We start from the raw sequence: 20067 nt of genomic DNA on the forward strand, positions 1-20067 counted from the left end.
TCAAGCCACCATAATGGTGGCTCGATAGTGTATACATCATGTATACACATCAAAATCAAAATCAAATCATTTATTCAGAAATTAGGCCTTCACAGGCACTTTTTCACGTCATAATCTAAATTAAATGATGTTTACCAAAGCTACAAACTACTAGCATTCGCATTTGTTACTAGTATTTGCATTTTTATAGTTTTCAGATTTTTCTATCTGTGTTGGCATTTACTTCATGTTAAATTCCCTTCTATATCTATGACGGAACCCGGAATCATAAAATATGTGAGATTTGAATGACCAAGTCTTTCGATTGCGTTGACTAATGAAGTACCTACAAACTTGTTTACTGCAGATTCAAATACATATATTATAAATTACGTTTTGAAAAAATTTAGACAGTAAGTAGCAAGGTAATGTAATTAAATGTAATTTGTATTATTTAATTGTTATAAAAATATTGTAATTTCATGAAGTATCAGTGAATGATTTCAGTAGTGGAGCCACACAGAGACAAAGAAACAGATAATCCTAAAATAGATTGTTAAAATTTAAATATTTACAAATTGCGTTAATCGCGAAACGACCTTCTTTTGGTTGCAGACTAACAACCTTAAGTTATTCAAAGGTCGTACAAGTTTCACGTGAGCGTGTATGAAATACGTTTTAATTCGTAGAGAAATTATCAGGTTATAATACTATAAAGTTGTAGAATTGTTGTAATTAAAAACAAAATACGTTTAGTAAAATATTATATACTAGCTACGCCCAGGGGCTTCGCCTCCGTGGGAGATAATCCTATGTTTTACTCCAGGTTATATTCTATCCGGGTGCCAAATTTCATAACAATCCGTCCAGTAGATTTCGCGTGAAAGAGTAACAAACATATTAAAACACACATACACCTACACAAACTTTCGCATTTATAACATTAGTAAGGAAAATAATAGTACATATTTATTTAACTTCGTTCCAGAACTTCTTGTTTGTTGGTTATATTGATATTGCTTCATTTACAGTTCATTTACATTTACAGTTTTGTACGACTTAAATTTGCCCAATCTGTTTCTATTTGTGAAAACTTATTGGTGCCTTCATGTGTCTCATCAATATGAGACACATATTATAAATTATAATAACAATTTATTATTATATATTTGTCTATGTCCAGCGGACATGTAGAAGCGGTGGTGGCGTAATGGTTAAGACGCCCGTATATGGATCGAAAGGTCCCAGGTTCGAATCCTACTCGTGCCACATGAGTTTGTATACCAATCTGACTCATATATAGTAGTTTTCATCGTCCACCACTTGCTTCCGGTGAAGGAATACATCGCGAGGAAACCTGTACACTGGTTGATTCTTATTAACTTGTGTGTGAAATGGAGAAGGCAATGGCAAACCACTCCATTAATAATGCCAAGAAAGTTGTTGTGTGTGTTTCATTCCACGTAACAACCACGACCCTCAGCCATGAGGAATAGGATTATGAAGAAGATAATGCCCAACTTTTCCGAAGAAGTAACAGAAATAGAGCAATATCATCCTAATGAACCCTTCCAACTCACAATGCACATTCAGGGCGTGTAGTGATAAATCATTGTACAATTTACAGTATGTTAACAAATGATGTGTATTGTCGAAAAGACACCAACATTTCCAAGGTCGTCGTCACTTCCTACCCGACATTCCGTGATATGGCTGTTAGTGATGGTTCATCTAAATCTTTAGGGTTCATTTAATCTAAATAAGAACCCTTAATCTATCGTTTTGTGATTGGCATCTTAGCTTCCAACCACCTCACTCTCTGATAGTTAAGCCCAATGGTGTGTTTGCGACTACTTGCCACTAGTTGTCTTTAGGTAGTCGTAGAAGTTATGTCCGGTGTCTTTAGGCGACTTGATTAGATTTGTCACCAGTGTTAGCAATATCACACTCGATAAGAAAGGAAGAGTGGCTGAGTTGTTTAAGCAGGAACATTTTGTGGCTACAAAGTTAATTTTAAAAGCATCGTTACTAATCAAACAGATCCTTGTAAACATTGGATTTTTATTCAAATATACACATTTCACATATTAATGTTGTAAAATAGAAATAATATGATAAGAAATCAATCAATTGTGACATGTAACACAATATAATTTGGAAGTTTCACGTCCCTGATTCAATTTGACCGAAGGAAACTGAAGAACGCGGCACGACAGCCGCTACTCGCGCTGTCAACTTGATCTAGCTAGGAATCAAGAGACCATGTAGTTTTATTACCCGTACAGGCACGAAGAGCCATCCGTATCGCTTTTGTTTTAGCAGAGGGGTAAGCCCAGCTATAGTCTCTCTATTCCCATAGTACTTTATGGTACTATAACTGTAGTCATCCAGGTAGATTTGTTAGTAAACTAGGTAATAACTATGTATGTCTGTCAATCACTAATATGAACAGATGTTTACAAGTAGGTCAAAACCTCACGCTCACGGTCGCTTATGTAACGTAGGTAGTATATTTGTATAAATGTATAATTTACCGCTTCTGTAATGAATGTGTAATGTTTTCGTTTAACGGAATTGTTATGACCTTGAGCGTCTTTGATGAAAAATACAAAAATAAAGGAAACAATTTGTGTGAATATGAAGTCGTTTGTTTCTAAATTTAATTACCTTGAATTTGAATTTATTATGACTTAACAAATATACAACAGTATTGTGAAGATAAATGTCGTTAAAAATCAATAAAAAGGAATTTTCGCAAGTTCATATTCATTCAGTTTTATTATTATATATTTTCTTGCATATTTACATACTTTTATAGCAATACTGCGCTCCGGGACTTCGCTCCCGTGGGAATTTCGAGATAAAAAGTACACTATGTGTTATTCCAGGTAATATTCTACCCGTGAACTCCGTACAGACGTACCTAACAGACGATATACGAGGACATACGTACAGACGACAGAGTACCTAATATGTAGTGATGTCATATTGTTGATAAGCTTCTGCCTGTTCGTGTTTACTGTTATCTAATCTTCTTGGATCACAGAGGTCGTTGACCGTGTGTAATTTTGTATAAAACAAATGAAACCGTGTTCAAAAGCCAATGTGTGTTTGGGGGCTAAGGGCGACGACAGGAGGTGGGCTATGCTGTGTTAACTGAAGCTAATTTTAATATAAGTATGCAATAAAATTTTGTTTGTCAAAAGGTGCGAACTTCTTACAATTTAGCTTTCAACGTTTTGTCGCGTTTCTCGTTTGGAGTCCCAGCTCCATTGCGCGTTGTCGCTCCGTTGTGCTCCTTTAACCACGTAACAGATTTTGATACAGTTTCCACTCATTCAATTCCCGAAGATTTGTAGAGCTCGTGCGAAGCCACACCGGGTTGCTAGTCTCCATACAATTTCTCCATCTACGCCCAAAACAACGGAGGACGACGAAGCAATGAGAGCACGTTCTTGCACAACATAAACGTCAAATAAATTGAAATGAAACATAAAATAGAATGCTCAACCTCTACAAACGCTCATGTACAAAATATTTATTTAACAAAGTCAACAGGAAGAAAGACAGACAGACAGATATAATGAGCGCTTTGTATATGTCTTGCTTGCATATCAATATACGAGGATAATATTAAACATCGTGTTAGCTGTTTGCAGTTTTCATTTCCTATAGAAAACATTTGTATTTTCATTAATAATACTGATAATTTAGTTTCATTGCTCCATGTAAAACATATAATGTAAAGGTCTATCAAGGGAAAAGGCCCTGGAGGCTCTGGATCAGGAGATTCTTCTCATAGACGGTGGGCGAACAACTCAGAATTTAAGTTCTAAAGCGCGCTATTTAAGTTCTAAAGCGCGCTATTTAGCTAAACATGGCCTTAGATTCTTGCAACTTTTGGTTCTGTTTGGTCTTTTGATCTGGTAAAGTATAAAGTCGTGATACTGCATGAATTTGTACATGTTAAGAGAAAAATGTTTTTGTGATTATATTTTTGTTATTAATTTTGATTTTCGGGATAAGAAATACCTATATATATATATATATATATATATATATATATATATATATATATATATGTGAAAGTTTGTATGTGTGTATGTTTTTTATTCTTTCACGCAAAATCTACTGGACGGATTGTTATGAAAGGTACACGGGTACAATATCACCTGGAATAATGCATAGGGTACTTTTAATCCCGAAATTCCCACGGAAGCGAAGCTCCGGGGTGCAGCTAGTTTTTTACAAAACAATCTACCGTATCGTATAATTTTAAATATTCCCTTTTATAATGAAACTAAACTTAAATAATATTAATTATATTTGCGTCAGCATTATCATTCCAACCCCATACCAGTCGAAACAATCCCCTATTCACAGTCCATCTAAACCAAAAGTAATGTATGTAAAACGGTTGTGATTACCAATTATCAGTAGTAGGGTTGTCAAAACACAAAATACGTAAAAAACAGATTTTCCTTTATATAACCTGAGATTATGTTTTTGCCCCGCCCGCGGCGCCCGCTAAAAGAGAAAGATAAAGAACCCGTTATATCTTCCGTTTCGCTAATACAATGAAGAGATCCGTATTAGTAAGCCATGAGAGGGAACGAGACAGAGCGCTGTAATCTTTGGTCCCTCACGTGCCGGCCCAATCTGCCACTTTGTATGAGAGTATATAGCTGGATTGGGCAGGAAAGTTGTATGGAAATTTTCTATGTCAGTTGGTAACTTGTGAGAAATAACTATAAATTTATATTTATAGTAGAAATTAAAAATAATATTAAACATATACTATAAATATAATAAATTTATATTTATAGTATAAATTTATATTTACAGTAGTAAATTTATATTTATAGATTGACGAGAAAAAGTGCCTGTGATGGTCTAATTTCTGAATAAATGATTTGAATTTGAATTTGACTTTTTAACACTCGTTCGTTGTCTGATATTCTTGGTCTTTGTCGCCTGGCAGCAAAACGTATTGAAGTGATATACGCGCCAAAGAACTAAGAATGGTGAAGTCTGTGCGAAGCAGGGGAGAAAAATTAAGAAAGCATAATCTGGACTCGCTTAACCGCTGAGGAGCGGATCGGGATAAAGCCGGGATGAGAGAGAGAAAAAACAAAAGTATAAAAAAACCAAAAATCAAAGTTTTATTGTCGACATGGCAACCCTACATCTCACAATTGTGTGGTAATTCCCGTTTGTTTAACTAAGGTTGTAGGAGGCTGTTATGAATATGAATTGGCCGCTGTCAACGACGCTTAATCAATAGACGTGTGTAAAACGGCTATGGTTTCGTGAGACCCATTGTAAAAGAAAGGTATGTGCAACTGTTAAATATGTAAAGGACGCCAGCAGCCGTAAGTCCGCAAATTTGCTTTTATTTTTATGTGTAAATTAAACATAACAAAAGACCGAACCGAATGGAAGGGGCTTTGCCCAACTGTGGGATGGCTCTTAATGACAAAAAAGTTAACAAAATAGTTTAAAATGTATAGTCTCGATGTTTCTTACGCCGGTTTTCTTCGATCGAATCGCAAAAAAATCAGAATAGTAACTGAAATCCCTTATTGTGTTACTAATTTTATTTAAATTTGAGTTTGTACCTATTATGTATACCGAAGTAATTTTATGTTAAAGTAGCCATAGCAACTAGGTTACTAGTGAAAATTTCATGTGTCAACCATTACAATAGGTGGAATGGAATTTCCCTCAAACAGACTGGATTAAAGCTCTTTACATAGGGAGACCTAACAAAACTATGTAATTTTGGTCTTTCGCTATTTTTCCATATTTGGCGAAATCAACCGAAAGAAAAGCGAAAATATACCAAGTAAGTAGCTACTGAATTACAGATATCCTTAAAAAAATTTTCATCAACAAGAAGCTAAAACAGTCATGTTTTAAACAGTCATATTTTAGTCATAAAATTAAAAAATATATAATCATATCTATCTAATCATATTACTATGAGTTGATTAGATAATAATTAACAATATGGCGGTTGCCGCATGCGCAACAGTTCACGGTCGCTGTCACGGCAGTGATTTGGGCAGGAATATTGTTTTTGTTTTATTACAAGCTCGTTTTTCGCTATGTCCCTATGTCTCGAGTGGAATGTTACAACTCAATTTTGAAGCAGATATCTTCAACCGATTGAGCTGAAATTTTGTACACACGTTTAGTTTGAATAACAATGCATTATTATAATAAGCATGATCTGATGGTGCACCCAGTAACGACTCCAGACGTGGGAACAACAGTCTACTGCACGGACATGGTTCTTTTTCACACATTGAATGAATTGTGATCTCTCTGACAACAATAAAAGCTTGTGTTTTTTACCAAATAAAGTCGAGAACAAAAATTTCTATGAGCCTTGTATAATAGTCAGAACAAGGTGATGTGACGTCAAGTTTATTACCATCACAGCCTCTCCAGCGACTCTCATTGAGTCTGTGTTTTTGCAACGAATTTATTGATTTAACAACTTTTTGCGATAATTAATAACCTGACACTGTAATTACAAAATAAATAAATGAGGCGATTAAAAGACAATTACGTAATATTGGTACGTACAGAGATTTACGCTGGTATGTATTTTTTATAGAATTAATTTATTTTTGATTTGAATTAACTTTTGGTTTTAAATTTTTTGATCTTAACAAAGCGGACAACAGATAGGTACAAACAATAATTTTAACAAATAAGCCATGTTCTTTGTAGGTTATTTAAATTAAATACGATTCACGCAACCCTAATTAATATTGCAAATGCAAATATTATTATATTTACTGTACCTACCTAGGGAGATCCAAGTGGGTTAAGTCGCGGACAAAAGTAACGTAATAAATATCTAATTCTAATTTTTTTTTCATCCTCAACCTTCAATTTCAAACGAGTTTAAAAAACAAATTTTTTTCACGTTTTTATGGTTACCATCAAGATATTTTTTTATTATAATAAAATAAAAATCTATTACATACACCTTGTGAATAACAATTATTTTAATGGCTATAATCGATGATTCCCACTACGTATCGGTGATCGACTTACCTAACATTATTATGAATAGGAAACTAAATTAGAATAATAGAAAGCTGACAATAGAGGGTGCAGTATGCATTTTGACGCTCCGTGTGTGTCGGGCCTTGCGCAAGGGCTGGCAAAAGTGAATTAATTCATAAAATCAAATCATTTGTTCAGAAGTCAGACCTTCACAGGTATTTTTTCACGTCAAATTTTAAATTATATGGTACTAGCTGCGCCCCGGGGCTTCGTTTCCGTGGGAATAAGTAAACATATATTCTTTTATCACAGAAATCCATCTAGAGGTAACCTAAAAGACGCAGGAATTTAGATTTTTCGAAATTTTAAGAACTGCCTGAATTTTTGAAAGTTCAGTTTAAATATTGTACAGCATTCATAAAACATAGCGTTACTATTATATTTCGACATAATTCTTTTAGTCTCTTTTTAATAATAGACGAAAATTATGTCATACACATTTTAAGTAAGAACTGAAGTAAGTAACTATTAATGAACTGACAAGTACACACTCTTCCTTATTAGCAGTACCTGTTTAGCGCGATGTTTATCTAACAATTATCGTGGCGTGAGAATTCGGCGATGTTTGCTTTGGAATAACGAAAGTGAGTCACTTTCATTTAGGTACTTTGACATACTCGTTCGAAAGGTCGTGATCAATATTGATACCAATAATATTGACTGTCGTCGATGACCAAAAAATATATTACTCCGAGCTTGAGCTCCTCCGTGTTTCGGAAATGACGTTTTTATTTACTTGGATATTTATTTGAAAAAAGATAAATTGTTAACTTTTTAATCGATGTTATATTTTTTTGGCAACCCTGTTCAACAAGCTTATGTCATCCGTGACGGTCAAGTGACAGCTCATTTCCGTCAAACTAACAATCATACGCACAAAGATATCAAACAATAACAACACTTATCGTTAAGTCACAATGATCAGCAAAACTGCATTTTAAAATGGTAGCTACAATTGAAACTGCAATGCAATTTGATACTTCTCGCCTAGCAAATAGAGTTTATTTATGAATAAATCTGGGTGAAATTAAAACTGTCATGGCTGACCAATTTGACAGATCATTGAGGGTGTGTAATTCAATCAATATAGTATCATTGTTTCGGCCTCATATGGACATATTGTATATTATATATCCTGGTTACAAATTTATTGTTTTTTTTTAAATATATGTTAGACTAGTTCGCCCCGGGGCTTCGCTCCTGTGGGAGTTTCGGGATATAAGGCACCCTGTGTTATCTCAGGTTATATTCTACCCGTGTACAAAAATTCATAACAATCCGTCCAGTAGATATTGTGTGAAAGAGTACCAAACATACTCGTAATCCATCCTAGAGTAACATACATACATATACACATCCTCGTAAACTTTCGCATTTATATTACTAGGATTCCTCAAGAAGGTTTAATTTATGGTTTTCCGAGCGAAGCCAGGATGAATTATGAAAGTGTAATCCTATCAAATTATTGTGCAATATTTTTTCAGTCAAATCAGTTTTGGAAACTTAACATATCCAATTAGATACGCTAATTTCATTTAGTTTCGGGCGTACAAGCGTGAAAACAAGTTGCAATAGCATTCCATACTATTGCGAACACTTTCGCAACCTGCGCCGGCCACTGTACGTAAGTTTTCTTTTGTATATGTGTTAAGTAGAAGATTACGGTTGCCGATGACGTGTTTTTTTAAAACATTAGTGAGCAAATACTATTACATTTAACCACTAATAGAACGTATAATAATGTTTTGAAATCCACTTGTCATTTTGTCAAGTATTATAATAAAATTAATTTATATTGTGATCCGTTGTGAAATTCGGAATCTTAACATCTGAGGATTAATGTAGTGTGGTAGATCCTTAAAAAATAAATACTTAGTAAATTACTAAGTAAATTGGCAACGCTCTGTCCTTAATCGTCTCGTACGATATCTCTACGGGAGGATGTAGACCTATTTTAGGGCGATCAAACGCTACTTCAATATACAAGAATACTACGCGACAATCCTTACATAGGAAAAAGATTATAATCAATAATCAATCAGCGTACTTATTCTGTATCTTGCTTTAACAAACTTTTTTTTAAAAGTTAAGCAGTAAAATATATTAGCATGCGTCTAAGTCTAACTCCACTTAGTGCCTAAAGTACACTTACAGTACCTTAGGTACCTAGCTTTTATACTTAAAATTGTACTTAAACATCGGCTCCCAACGATGGAACTCCTCAACGATTAGAACATGATTGTTTTATCGCGCGTTGAATGCAACAAGACCTCTCTGACGACATCAAAAGCTATTGTCTGTATGTTGAAAATTAATTCTATGAATAGAAGTTAAATAATTACGTAGATTCATAACATTGGTTTTCCGAATATATACTATAATAAATAAACATAGACAGACAAAATTCTCACAAAGCAAGCACAGCGAGAAAGTATCTTTGCTTGATTTTGACCTCGTGACCTCCAGCTTTGTTTACTAAACAGATGTTTCTTGTGAAATTAATGCCCACTCAATATGGATGCACGTTGCTCGTTGACACGTCGCCAACTGTGACGAATAGTTAGGTCTTATGATAATTAGATATGGTATATCACAACTAGCGATGCCCGACGACTGTGCGGAGTGGAAACGAAAAAGTAGGAAGCAACCGGGAAAACCCACAGAGGAGCAGGAGAAAGGGAGACAGGTATAGTCTCTATCTCAATTCTGCCTCGAATGATGAAAAATGAAGCCTCGAAGACCGGAGTCAGCGTAAAAAAAAAACACTACAAAAAACAAAATTCTGAAGACTCTGCCGTGATTTTACAATCAACCGCCTGCCTGACGTCAACCCTCCCTAGGAATGCTATTGTTGCCTATCAGTTGACTCGGCTGTGTATCCCTCAGTCGCCTCGTACGACATCCACTGGAGGATATGGAGTGGTATGCTAGTGCTAGGAACCACACGCCACAAGTATCACACGTATACACGCGTACAGTATCAGGAGTAAGTAAATCCAAATAAACATAGAGCCAAAAGGCGCAGATGAGGCGTGTGGTTCCCGCCCCAGAATGGGAGTCCTTGATAACCTCCCATAACCTGGATGCCGTACGAGGCCAAGAGATAAAAAGCTTTGACAGCTTTAGACTAAACAGCGACATTTTCTCCGCTAATCCATAACCCTAATATTAAAGTAAATTGGTTTGTTTGTTACATCTTCACGATCTATCTATTCCAACGATCTTCTTGAAATTTTACCTAGATACCTAAGTTCATATAGTTTGAAGTACGGAGAAGGACATAAGGTATCTTTAATAAAAATAACTGTTCCCGTGGGAAAGCACGTGGGCGAAGCCGCGGGCAAAAGCTAGTTATAAGTATTTTATAACTTTCTTTTGATTTCCATTTATTAATTTTAAAATTTTAAACGAATATGCCTTTTCTTTCATTGTTTCAAGTACCTATTATATTCTCGTCTTTCTCTGAATATGGTAATGTTTATGTTTAAATTCAACATTTGAACAAGTACTGCTTTCCCTTTCATACAAATTGACGTTAAGTGAACTTGTAACCGTTTGGACAACTACGGATATTTCACAAATAAGTTTTGACATGGCTGTCGAAATCGAAGTATTTTGTAAGCTTTCAGGATTATAGATAAGTTAATAATATTATTCGAATTGGTTTCGGCCCCGTAGGAATAAAAATGTCATACAGTCTCTCTGCCTCTCATCTGTGGTTTTTCCGTGTTATCTCCTCAGCCACTGAGCGTCGGAGCCCATATCATACAGTCTCTCTGCCTCTCATCCGAGCGTTTTCCCTGTTATTTCCACACTCACTGAGCGTCGGAGCCCAGGGTCCGCTTTCCTATTTCATCGTCTTCATATCGCACGGTCGTCGGCACACTTAATTATCATGATATCTACATAGTTAATGTTTATATAAATAGCCTCATAACAATAAAATAAGTAACCGGTCATTCAGGGCCCCCTTAGGATGGCCCCGGGTCAGTGTGAGGCAGTACGTACTGCCCACAACCACAATCGTGTAACATCTTGACACATCACATTTGAATGACAAAAGTGCATCGAATTTATTATATACACGCCACGAAAAATGGCCGTTATATTATTTTGGGTAATAGGTACTGATGTAACTTAATTTATTTTTATGAGGCGTGTGGTGAATAACTCATTGTGCGTAAGATAATTCATTCATTCATATCGAGTATGTTATTGCTAATACTGGTGTCAGTCTCATTTTATTCATGTCGCCTAAAGGCATCTGTCATGACTTTTACGACTACCTACCGCCAACTATATTGGCAAGGAGTCGCACACACACTACTGAGCTAAACTATCGACCAATGCAGATTTCCTTAGGAAGTTTTCCTTCACTGGAAGCAAATAGTGATCGATGAAAACTACTATGTATGAGTCGGATTGGTATACAAACACATGTGGCTGAATATAATAATAATTAGATAACACAATACACTCATTATGTAAAGGTGTATTTGCACCAAACACGCGAATGCTAATAACAAAGATGCTTCCCGCCATCTGTCTGTCCATATTGTATGCTTAGATCTTTAAAACTACGATAGAGATTAGATTCAAGATGAAGAATAACATGCACAATACAGTACTCGAGCGAAGCCAGGGCGGATCGCTAACTATTGTATATATAAAAATGTACTTAATAAGAAACTAACACATTTTAATTACAAAAAATGTAATATTTCAACATATTATCATAAATCTTTATAATAATCACCTCGAACATCACAGCTTTATTAACATATACATAATTCAAAAGCCAATATTGCAAGTAGCTATAAAATACAAAATAATATGAATAAATACCAAAGCGAACATCTCAGGCTAAAATACCTGGTTCTGATTCACACTGGACGAGTATAGTGGCGAATGGAGGGGAGACAAGCAGTAATTTTTGAACGCACTAAAAAATTAATAACGGGTGATTATTCCCATGAGATTTACAGGACATAATATTGTGTCTGTAATTTAAAAAAGCCTGGGTGACATGCATAACAAGCAAGGGTGAAATTTCACGAGCATTTTGAACTCCGCCGCGGGTTCTCATTAGTGTTCTCATTAAACTGTACCATACACAGTAATCAATTTAATTATCCTATTTTATAAATAAGTAAAGTAGTGGTACAATGTTAATTGTGTCAACGTTTAATTTTAAAAAAAAATATATAAAAAAAAATGTCGGGCTCGAAAGAAACGCACTACACGTCGCGTTCAAACGGTCGTGAAATTCACACCCGTAACGATTTCGTCTGTCAGGAAACCAGCACGATATGATCTGAGCTTCAAATATAGCGATAAGTAACTAGTGTCGCCTCCAGCATATAATATAATGATCCCCATCATTACAAACTGACTTCTTTATCAACACAACTGAGTTTGGTTAACAAGTTTATATGGATTTGTTCCTGGCTTTTGTAATTCCTAATAAATAATGGTCTACATTATTTGTTTATCGCCTGACTTTCAAGGAGGAGGTTATATTCATTATAACGTCATAACATATGTTAAATGCATATTTTCATATGTATATTATTATTCCCCATACATTCAGGTCCAAGGGGCATGTGGGCAAATTCAAATTCAAAATTCTTTATTCAATTTAGGATGATATACATCACTTATTGACGTCAAAAAATTACTTAAACTAAGTCTACTGCCGGCTTCCAAAACACAGGTGAAGAAGAAGCGGCGCAACAAACTTCACCGCAGCCTTTTCTCCAAGGACGTCAATTAACAAATATAGGTCTTATACATATATTAAAAATTAAGAGGACGCCATTCTTTGTATAGCATTATTTTCATTTCTGTGAAGTCCGAATTCCTAAATAAATAAATTGATTTTGATATATTGTTACCCATTGACGACCTCGGTGGCGCAGTGGTAAAGTTCTTGCCACTGAACCGAGAGGTCCCCGGTTTCGATCCCCAGTCGGGTCATGATGGAAAATGATCTTTTCCTGATTGGCCTGGGTCTTGGATGTAAATTTATATATGTATTTGTTATAAAATATAGTATCGTTGAGTTAGTATTCCATAACACAAGTTTCGAACTTACTTTTGGGCTAGCTCAATCTGTGTGATTTGTCCTAATATATTTATATTCATAAATTCTTAAACATACCCAAATATATCGGCGCACTCAGCATCTGTAACAACACGACACATAGTCATAAATATGTCATTAAAATTTTATGTCCAACACGATTAAAGAGATTAGACTTAATTTTGATTCGTAGCTCTACTACACAGTAAGGGGTATCTATAGTGAGAACAATTAATCTTACTTCCTACTAATAATAAAAATGCGAGTTTGTGAGGATGTATGTATGTGTGTTACTCTTTAATGCGAAATCTACTGGACGCATTGTTACGAAATTTGGTACACGGGTACGGGTAAAGAATATAACCTGGAATAACACAGGGTACTTTTTATCCCGAAATTCCAACGAGAGCAAAGCCCCGGGGCGCTGTTAGTATTAACCTATAAACGGAAAAATATCACTTTCAGACATGATTGAAGATCGAACCCAGGACCTTAGGACAATGTAAGAACTGACGGCATAAACTCTTCAACTATGAAAACCATATAATAAAAAACCTGTTGCCAAAAAAAATTTTTCAAAATCACAACACAAACTTGACCTTCCGCCAACCTTGAACGCCGGTCATTGACCCCGCTTTCGGCTTACATAACCCATTCACGCTCTAAAGCCGGCCATAAACAGTAAGACTTACAAAACGCATTCGGACCGGAATATATCACTCTTTATATGGCGGTCGAAAGTGCTCTTGCTTTTAATTTTGGTATTCAATTGATACCTTTGAGTGACGTTATAGAAAATCAGGCTATATTTGTCCACTGCTGGGTTTGACGGACGTCAGTCTTGTGACAATTAAAGTGCTAGTATTGTAATGATCTAGATTGCGAAACTAAGACAATTATTTTTTCCATGTATCTGACTCGTATATTGGCTATTTGGTTGGATAATAATTTTTATTTGTTTATTTATTTTTGTTTTACTTCTATTTATTTTATTTTTATACATATTAGCCAACAATATGAAGATTTGAATTTAAATTTATTTACAAAGCACCTCAGTCTGTACTGATGGATAAGTGTTACAATTTAAACGAATTTTTTAACGTCAAGCTCAGATATAAATTACAATAATGTAAATAGTATCGATACATGTAATAGCGTTACATTCGTTCATTTATTTAATTAAATTTGCATACCGATAGCCAGTGAACCATGCACCAAGGTCTACTAATTATAATAATGCATTGTATGCCAAACTATATAAAAATTTAGCTCAATCGGTTTATTCCACCAGAGACAGGGCCCTCGGACAACACTATGAGGACCGAGAGCCTTTCGTAAAACACTGGCTTATTTGAAAGAAAGAAAGAAAACATTTATTTGCCAATAACATGAGTACAAATAGACAAATTGATGTCAAGATGAATTAGACCTACACGTTTTACCGAATATAGGTATGCAAATATAAATAAATAAAGAGGAGCATGCTATCCACTACAAATCCAAAACAAAAAAAGAATTATAATGTATACTAGCCCTAAATTCTATCCGAGTCTATCATTAAAGAAATCATTTAAAGTATAATAACATTTATCAGTTTACTGACTTTCACAAAATCTAATTCCAACTTTAACAATTCTTTTGAAATGTTCACTAAATCCCAAGCATAAGTTCATAGAATTTCAAGAAGTGGGCCCTAAGACCACACGCACATAGTTACATTGCAACTTAAAATAAAAGCTTGTAAAAAAAAGTATCCCATTTGTATAGTTCGGAAATTGCCAATCCCGTCACCTATACATCTGACAGGGAAAATTGACTGGTATTCTACTTCATGATAATCAATCAGTGGCGGTGGCATGTCTGGTTTTATGCACCTCATGAGTTTGCATACCAATTTGCATGTTAGGCCATTGATTCTGGTGAAGAAAAAAATAGTGAGGAAACCTGCACACTGGTATGTATGTGACAAGCCTGTACGTATACCAGTTGGCAGTCATGTTAATTGCCTTTAGGCGACTTGAATAAAATCTGATACCAGTGTGCAGCAATAACACACTATATCAAGCGAATAGATTCTTCAATCAAACAAAACATCGCATGAACGCACGCTTCCTGATTATATTGTGCAAAATTCTTACATTTGTTGATCCACACTTTTGTTGTAAGAATTGTTAAATCTGTATAAAAGGGAGTAATGTTTACACCAAGAAGGCAAAGTCGTGGTTCGTGACTACTTAAGTGTTTTACCCCATACAAAATATTCATTTTCATTACATAATGGGACCCAACCAACATTACTAGAGCTTAAGCATAAACGACATTGTAAAAGATATATAGGTCTACAAGATCTGGTCGTTAAGGAGGCTAATGTAAATTGGTCCGTGAGAAGTATATTGTGTAAGGAATTATGTGGGCACCAAGGGTCAGATATGATTGGACACTTAACATCTCAGCTTTTCTGTTTATTAGTGTGTATAGTAGGACCACACCTGAAGCTTGCCACACCTCTATTTTGCATCTATCCGTGTATTTATGGAGGCCGATACTCCGTCACACTAGTATGGCACAAAATACTTTTTTTCTTCACAATCACACAAGTGACGTAGAAGATTTTTTCCTCCTTACTGTCAAATTGGTGTAACGTAGAATTGTTTGTGATGAATAAACCCAAAAACTACTGAACAGATTTTGATGAAATTTGGCACAGAGATAGACAAAACGTTCAGAAGTAACATAGGCTACTTTTATATTAGGGCTTTACCCGAGCGAAGCCGGTACAGCCGCTTGTATAAGGTACGTGTGAAAACCGGTAGTGTAAGGGTAGATTTTGAGTTTATCGCATTCATACAGATTTATACCTACATATATTAGTGCAGACGACAGACGCAACAGGAGACTTCATTTAAATAATATTATGTAAGAATTTTACTTCATCTATGTTAATTTAATGAAGATAGTCTCATTTATTAAATAAAAAAAAACTGTTTTCGACATCAATAACTGAAAGTATTTACGTTTGAAGTTGATAGTGTTATGTTTATTATATAGATCAAGAAAAAGAAAAATAATTCGTATATATAGGGGAGTATACATTAGATAGAACCTAAGTAACATATATTTTACTGGTTTTCTATGAGATAACAAACCAAAGCCACTGTGTTTTATAATTATTTACAATGCAAATAAAGATAAATATTTCAATCTGCCGGATAATGCGAATTCCAAGGGATTGTATGTGTTTACGACTGTAGATAAACTTTATTAATTCCATATTTACTGATGTACGCAAAAGTAATTTCATTCATAAAAGATTATCTTCTTTGTGACCGACTGACTGTATTTGACTTAAAGTTCATATTGAATTATTTATTATTTATTTATTTAATTAAATATTATTATCCAATGAAGTAACAATATCATACAACTTGTTGGCGATTGCCACATTGACTTAAAACCTCAATCGGTTTTGACGTTTTTTAAAGAAAAAAAAAACTGTATTGCATGTGTCATTCAAAATAAACTATTGGAAAAATAAATGTTGCAAAAAACTGCTGCATCTTTTAATTCACACAATTATATAACTTGAAATATAATTTGAACCAGCTGAAACTGTCGTCTACACTACTAATATTACAAAGGCGAAAGTTTGCGCATATTTTTGTTACGTCTTCACGCTCAAATGTAAGGGCCAATTTTTATGTAATTTGGCATTGGGATAGGTGATATCTCGGAGAATACATAAGAGTACCTTATATGCCGAAAGTACTCGATTGCCGTAGGATTTTCTCATATAGTCAATGGCGCTTTATAAAATAGTGGTGGTTCTCTGCATAAAAAAAAACGTAAGGTGTTTTTTTAATAGTCACGCGGGTAACACAGCGGAGTGCAGCATAGGTAATCCTGTATAACTATCAAGATCTGAATGAAATTAACCATTTGATAGTATTGTAACGTTTCGTCAGCTTTCAAACGTAACAATTAAAAATATCGATAAGCTATCGGTTCCGTTGAAGCATTACTAATAATAATTACTCAGCTGGCATTTTTTGTTTTAAAATATTGTAATAGCTATATATATGAGTCATAGTTGTTAGAAAAGGGAAAACACGGGTTTTTTTACAAGCTTTTATTTGGATTTCACCAGTCCCAATGTACACTAGTACCGGTCAAAATTGTTATGGGTAATAATGTGAATTTAAGAGCGCAATATGAAAATAGAACCTAGTGCTAATATTTTTTACGGAGAAAGAACGGTTGCATACCTATTACCAAGAATAATATGTTAAAATTAGAAGATAATAAAAGTATAAATATTTTTAAAAGAAAGGTAAAGAAAATTTCCTATTTTAATATAATATTAGGTTATGCCAAAGTGAGTGTAACTGGTTTACAGTATGACGAGTTTTTGTTTAAGATGTCGTAGGTATTTTCTGTGACTTAACGAAAGCTTTTGACTGTGTAGATCATAATATACTCAAAAATAAACTTCAACATTATGGTGTCACTGGCGCGGCTCTTAGTGTTCTTTCGTCTTACCTTGATAATAGAACACAGAGAGTAGAAATTAACAAAACAAGTTCCGATTGTGCACCTGTTCACATAGGCGTACCTCAAGGCTCCATTGTCGGTCCTTTTTTATTTTTGGTTTATATTAACGACCTCCCATGCCTTGCCCAAAATTTAATGCGAAGTAGTTCTATTTGCAGACGATACATCTTTATTATTTAAAGTCGATAGAAAAAGTGAAAACTATAACTTTATAAGTAATAGCATGTCGGTAGGTTTACAACCAACAACTTAGCTCTAAATACAGAAAAGACAAAATGAATTAAATTCTCTCTCTTAAATAACTCGCACAATGTTATACCTTTAACAGTAAATGGTAAAGCTCTAGAATGGGTACATAGTACTAAATTTCTGGGCATCACTGTGGACGACAAATTAAAGTGGGATAAACATATTGAAATCACGGCCAAAAAACATAGTACGGCAGCTTTTGCAGTGAGAAGGATCAGACAGTGTACGAACATAGATACAGCTAGACTTGTGTATTTCAGCTACTTTCATAGCTTGTGGAAAAAAATACATTTTTGTGAAAAGCTCGATTTTTGACAATAATCACAGGGTTTTAAATTGATATTTACAGTATACGTGTTTATTCGCACATCACGCAGGAACTACTAAATGGAATTTGATGCGATTTTCACACTTGTATAGTGGATGGTCTAATTTAAAATCTGGTCTAGGTTTCATCGCGATACGTTGCTTAGATTTGAGATATTGAAATTAAAATTAAAAGGACCGAATCCGCGGACAAAATCTGGTTTAGGTATAATATAAATAGAAATATTACTATTTAATCTGTAATTATTTATGAATTTCATTGAGAACTCACCATTGCAATAACACATTTTATTGGCTCGTTCTAATGTACTTGATACAATTTTTACGTTTTTATTCACTTCACCATTTTGACACAAAACTTTCCCAACCGCAGCAAAAATCATACACTTATAAAAAAGAAAATGTTGTTGATTTTTTTTTTTATTGTGATAATCATCATCGACCTTTGCTTGACGCGATTGGAAAAATAATGACTCTGAAATCTGTTTGATAACAATAGTTATCATACTATCGGAAGGTCGTCTGTTATCTTATACACGTCATAATTCTAATTCTATTTTTATTATGCACGTTTCTCTCTAAACTACTTTTTCAATAGCCTGTTTCAAAATTCAAAATTTATTCAATTTAGGATGATACTTGTATACATCACTTATTGACGTAAAAAAAAATACTTAAAACTAAATCTACTGGCGACTTCCAAAGCGCAGGTGAAGAAGAAGCGGCGCAACAAACTTCATAGCCCGTTAATGTGTCCCTCTAATGGTTATCGGATATTTTTGCCTTTCATAGGTTTCAGTTTCGAGCCGTTTGTTGCCAACCGCGCTGAAGTTTACCTAGATCATCTAGAAGTCTTCATTTATCCAAACTTTAGCATTTATTCAGTCAAATAACCCAGTTAAGGTAACCCATAAACGCTGGCAAATGTGACATACTACATGCCCTACCACCTGAACGACGAGCCGAGTCGCCACGCTATGAGATGAAGTTATAAACTAAAACAATATTCAGACATACTTAGCTGTGCCCACTTAACTGAATAATAATCCAATGCATTTTGACCCAGTTAAATTATAAATAACTTGGTCAAATGCTCATCCCAAATGCAGGGGCAACGGTCGGACGTTTCTTGTGAGACGATACAATCATGGATATGGTATGTGTTTTGTTATCTTGTACTAATATTATAAATGGGAGGATGTATGTGTGTATGAATGTTTGTTACTCTTTCACGCAAGATCTACTATACTATATACTTACTGGTAGAATATAATCTGGAATAACAGTTGTTTTATCGCCCCTTTCCTCTTTATTAAACTTCAGGGTAAGCTTAATATTTTTCTCTCTCTCTCTCTCTTTCCGCGTCCGTACTTCCCATCATTCATCATCCATACACACACATACATTAGATATAGTTACTTAGACTATAGTTTTAGCTATTAAGAACTATATTTTTGTTATTCTTATTTGTATCCAGAACTGAGAGCACTGAAGATCTGTGCCACAGGCCTTGCCTTCTACAGGCTCCAGACTCCTCCATTCTGGTATTTACGATTGTAATATTTGATTGTTGGAGAAAATAAATATATTTTTATGTTTATCTTTAGCTAATAATACATAGTATCTCCGAAATCGCGAAAAAAATCAGCTATTCTATACATAATTAAATATTAGGTCCTTACCATATGAAATTGGCGTTTTGTTGTACTGGCCACTTTCATTAAAAAATTCTCCTTCTCCTGGTTAGGAATTCCAAATTCAAATTTATACAGCTATTTACACATGTATTTGTGTTTAGTTAA

General features: G+C 34.6%; 1 protein-coding gene across 3 annotated transcripts in view; it reads right to left on the reverse strand.

The window, feature by feature from the left end:
- The window catches only part of form3 (formin 3), a 94281-nt gene that overhangs the window by 34241 nt on the left and 39973 nt on the right, over nucleotides 1–20067 (reverse strand). The window contains exons 1-2 of one of the 3 annotated variants that reach the window (XM_053759418.1): nucleotides 18537–18662; nucleotides 13220–13244 (exon numbers count right to left, since the gene is read on the reverse strand). The exons of 1 other annotated variant lie outside the window; for it this stretch is intronic. In XM_053759418.1, coding sequence (XP_053615393.1) covers nucleotides 13220–13244; nucleotides 18537–18648 — 137 coding nt within the window. In that variant the 5' untranslated portion in view covers nucleotides 18649–18662. Of the gene's footprint in view, nucleotides 1–13219; nucleotides 13245–18536; nucleotides 18663–20067 lie in introns of those variants that run through there. One more of the 3 variants, XM_053759419.1, reaches the window with a different exon arrangement.

This window comes from Plodia interpunctella, chromosome 19 (genome assembly GCF_027563975.2).
Source record: "Plodia interpunctella isolate USDA-ARS_2022_Savannah chromosome 19, ilPloInte3.2, whole genome shotgun sequence".
NCBI classification, from domain to species: domain Eukaryota; kingdom Metazoa; phylum Arthropoda; class Insecta; order Lepidoptera; family Pyralidae; genus Plodia; species Plodia interpunctella.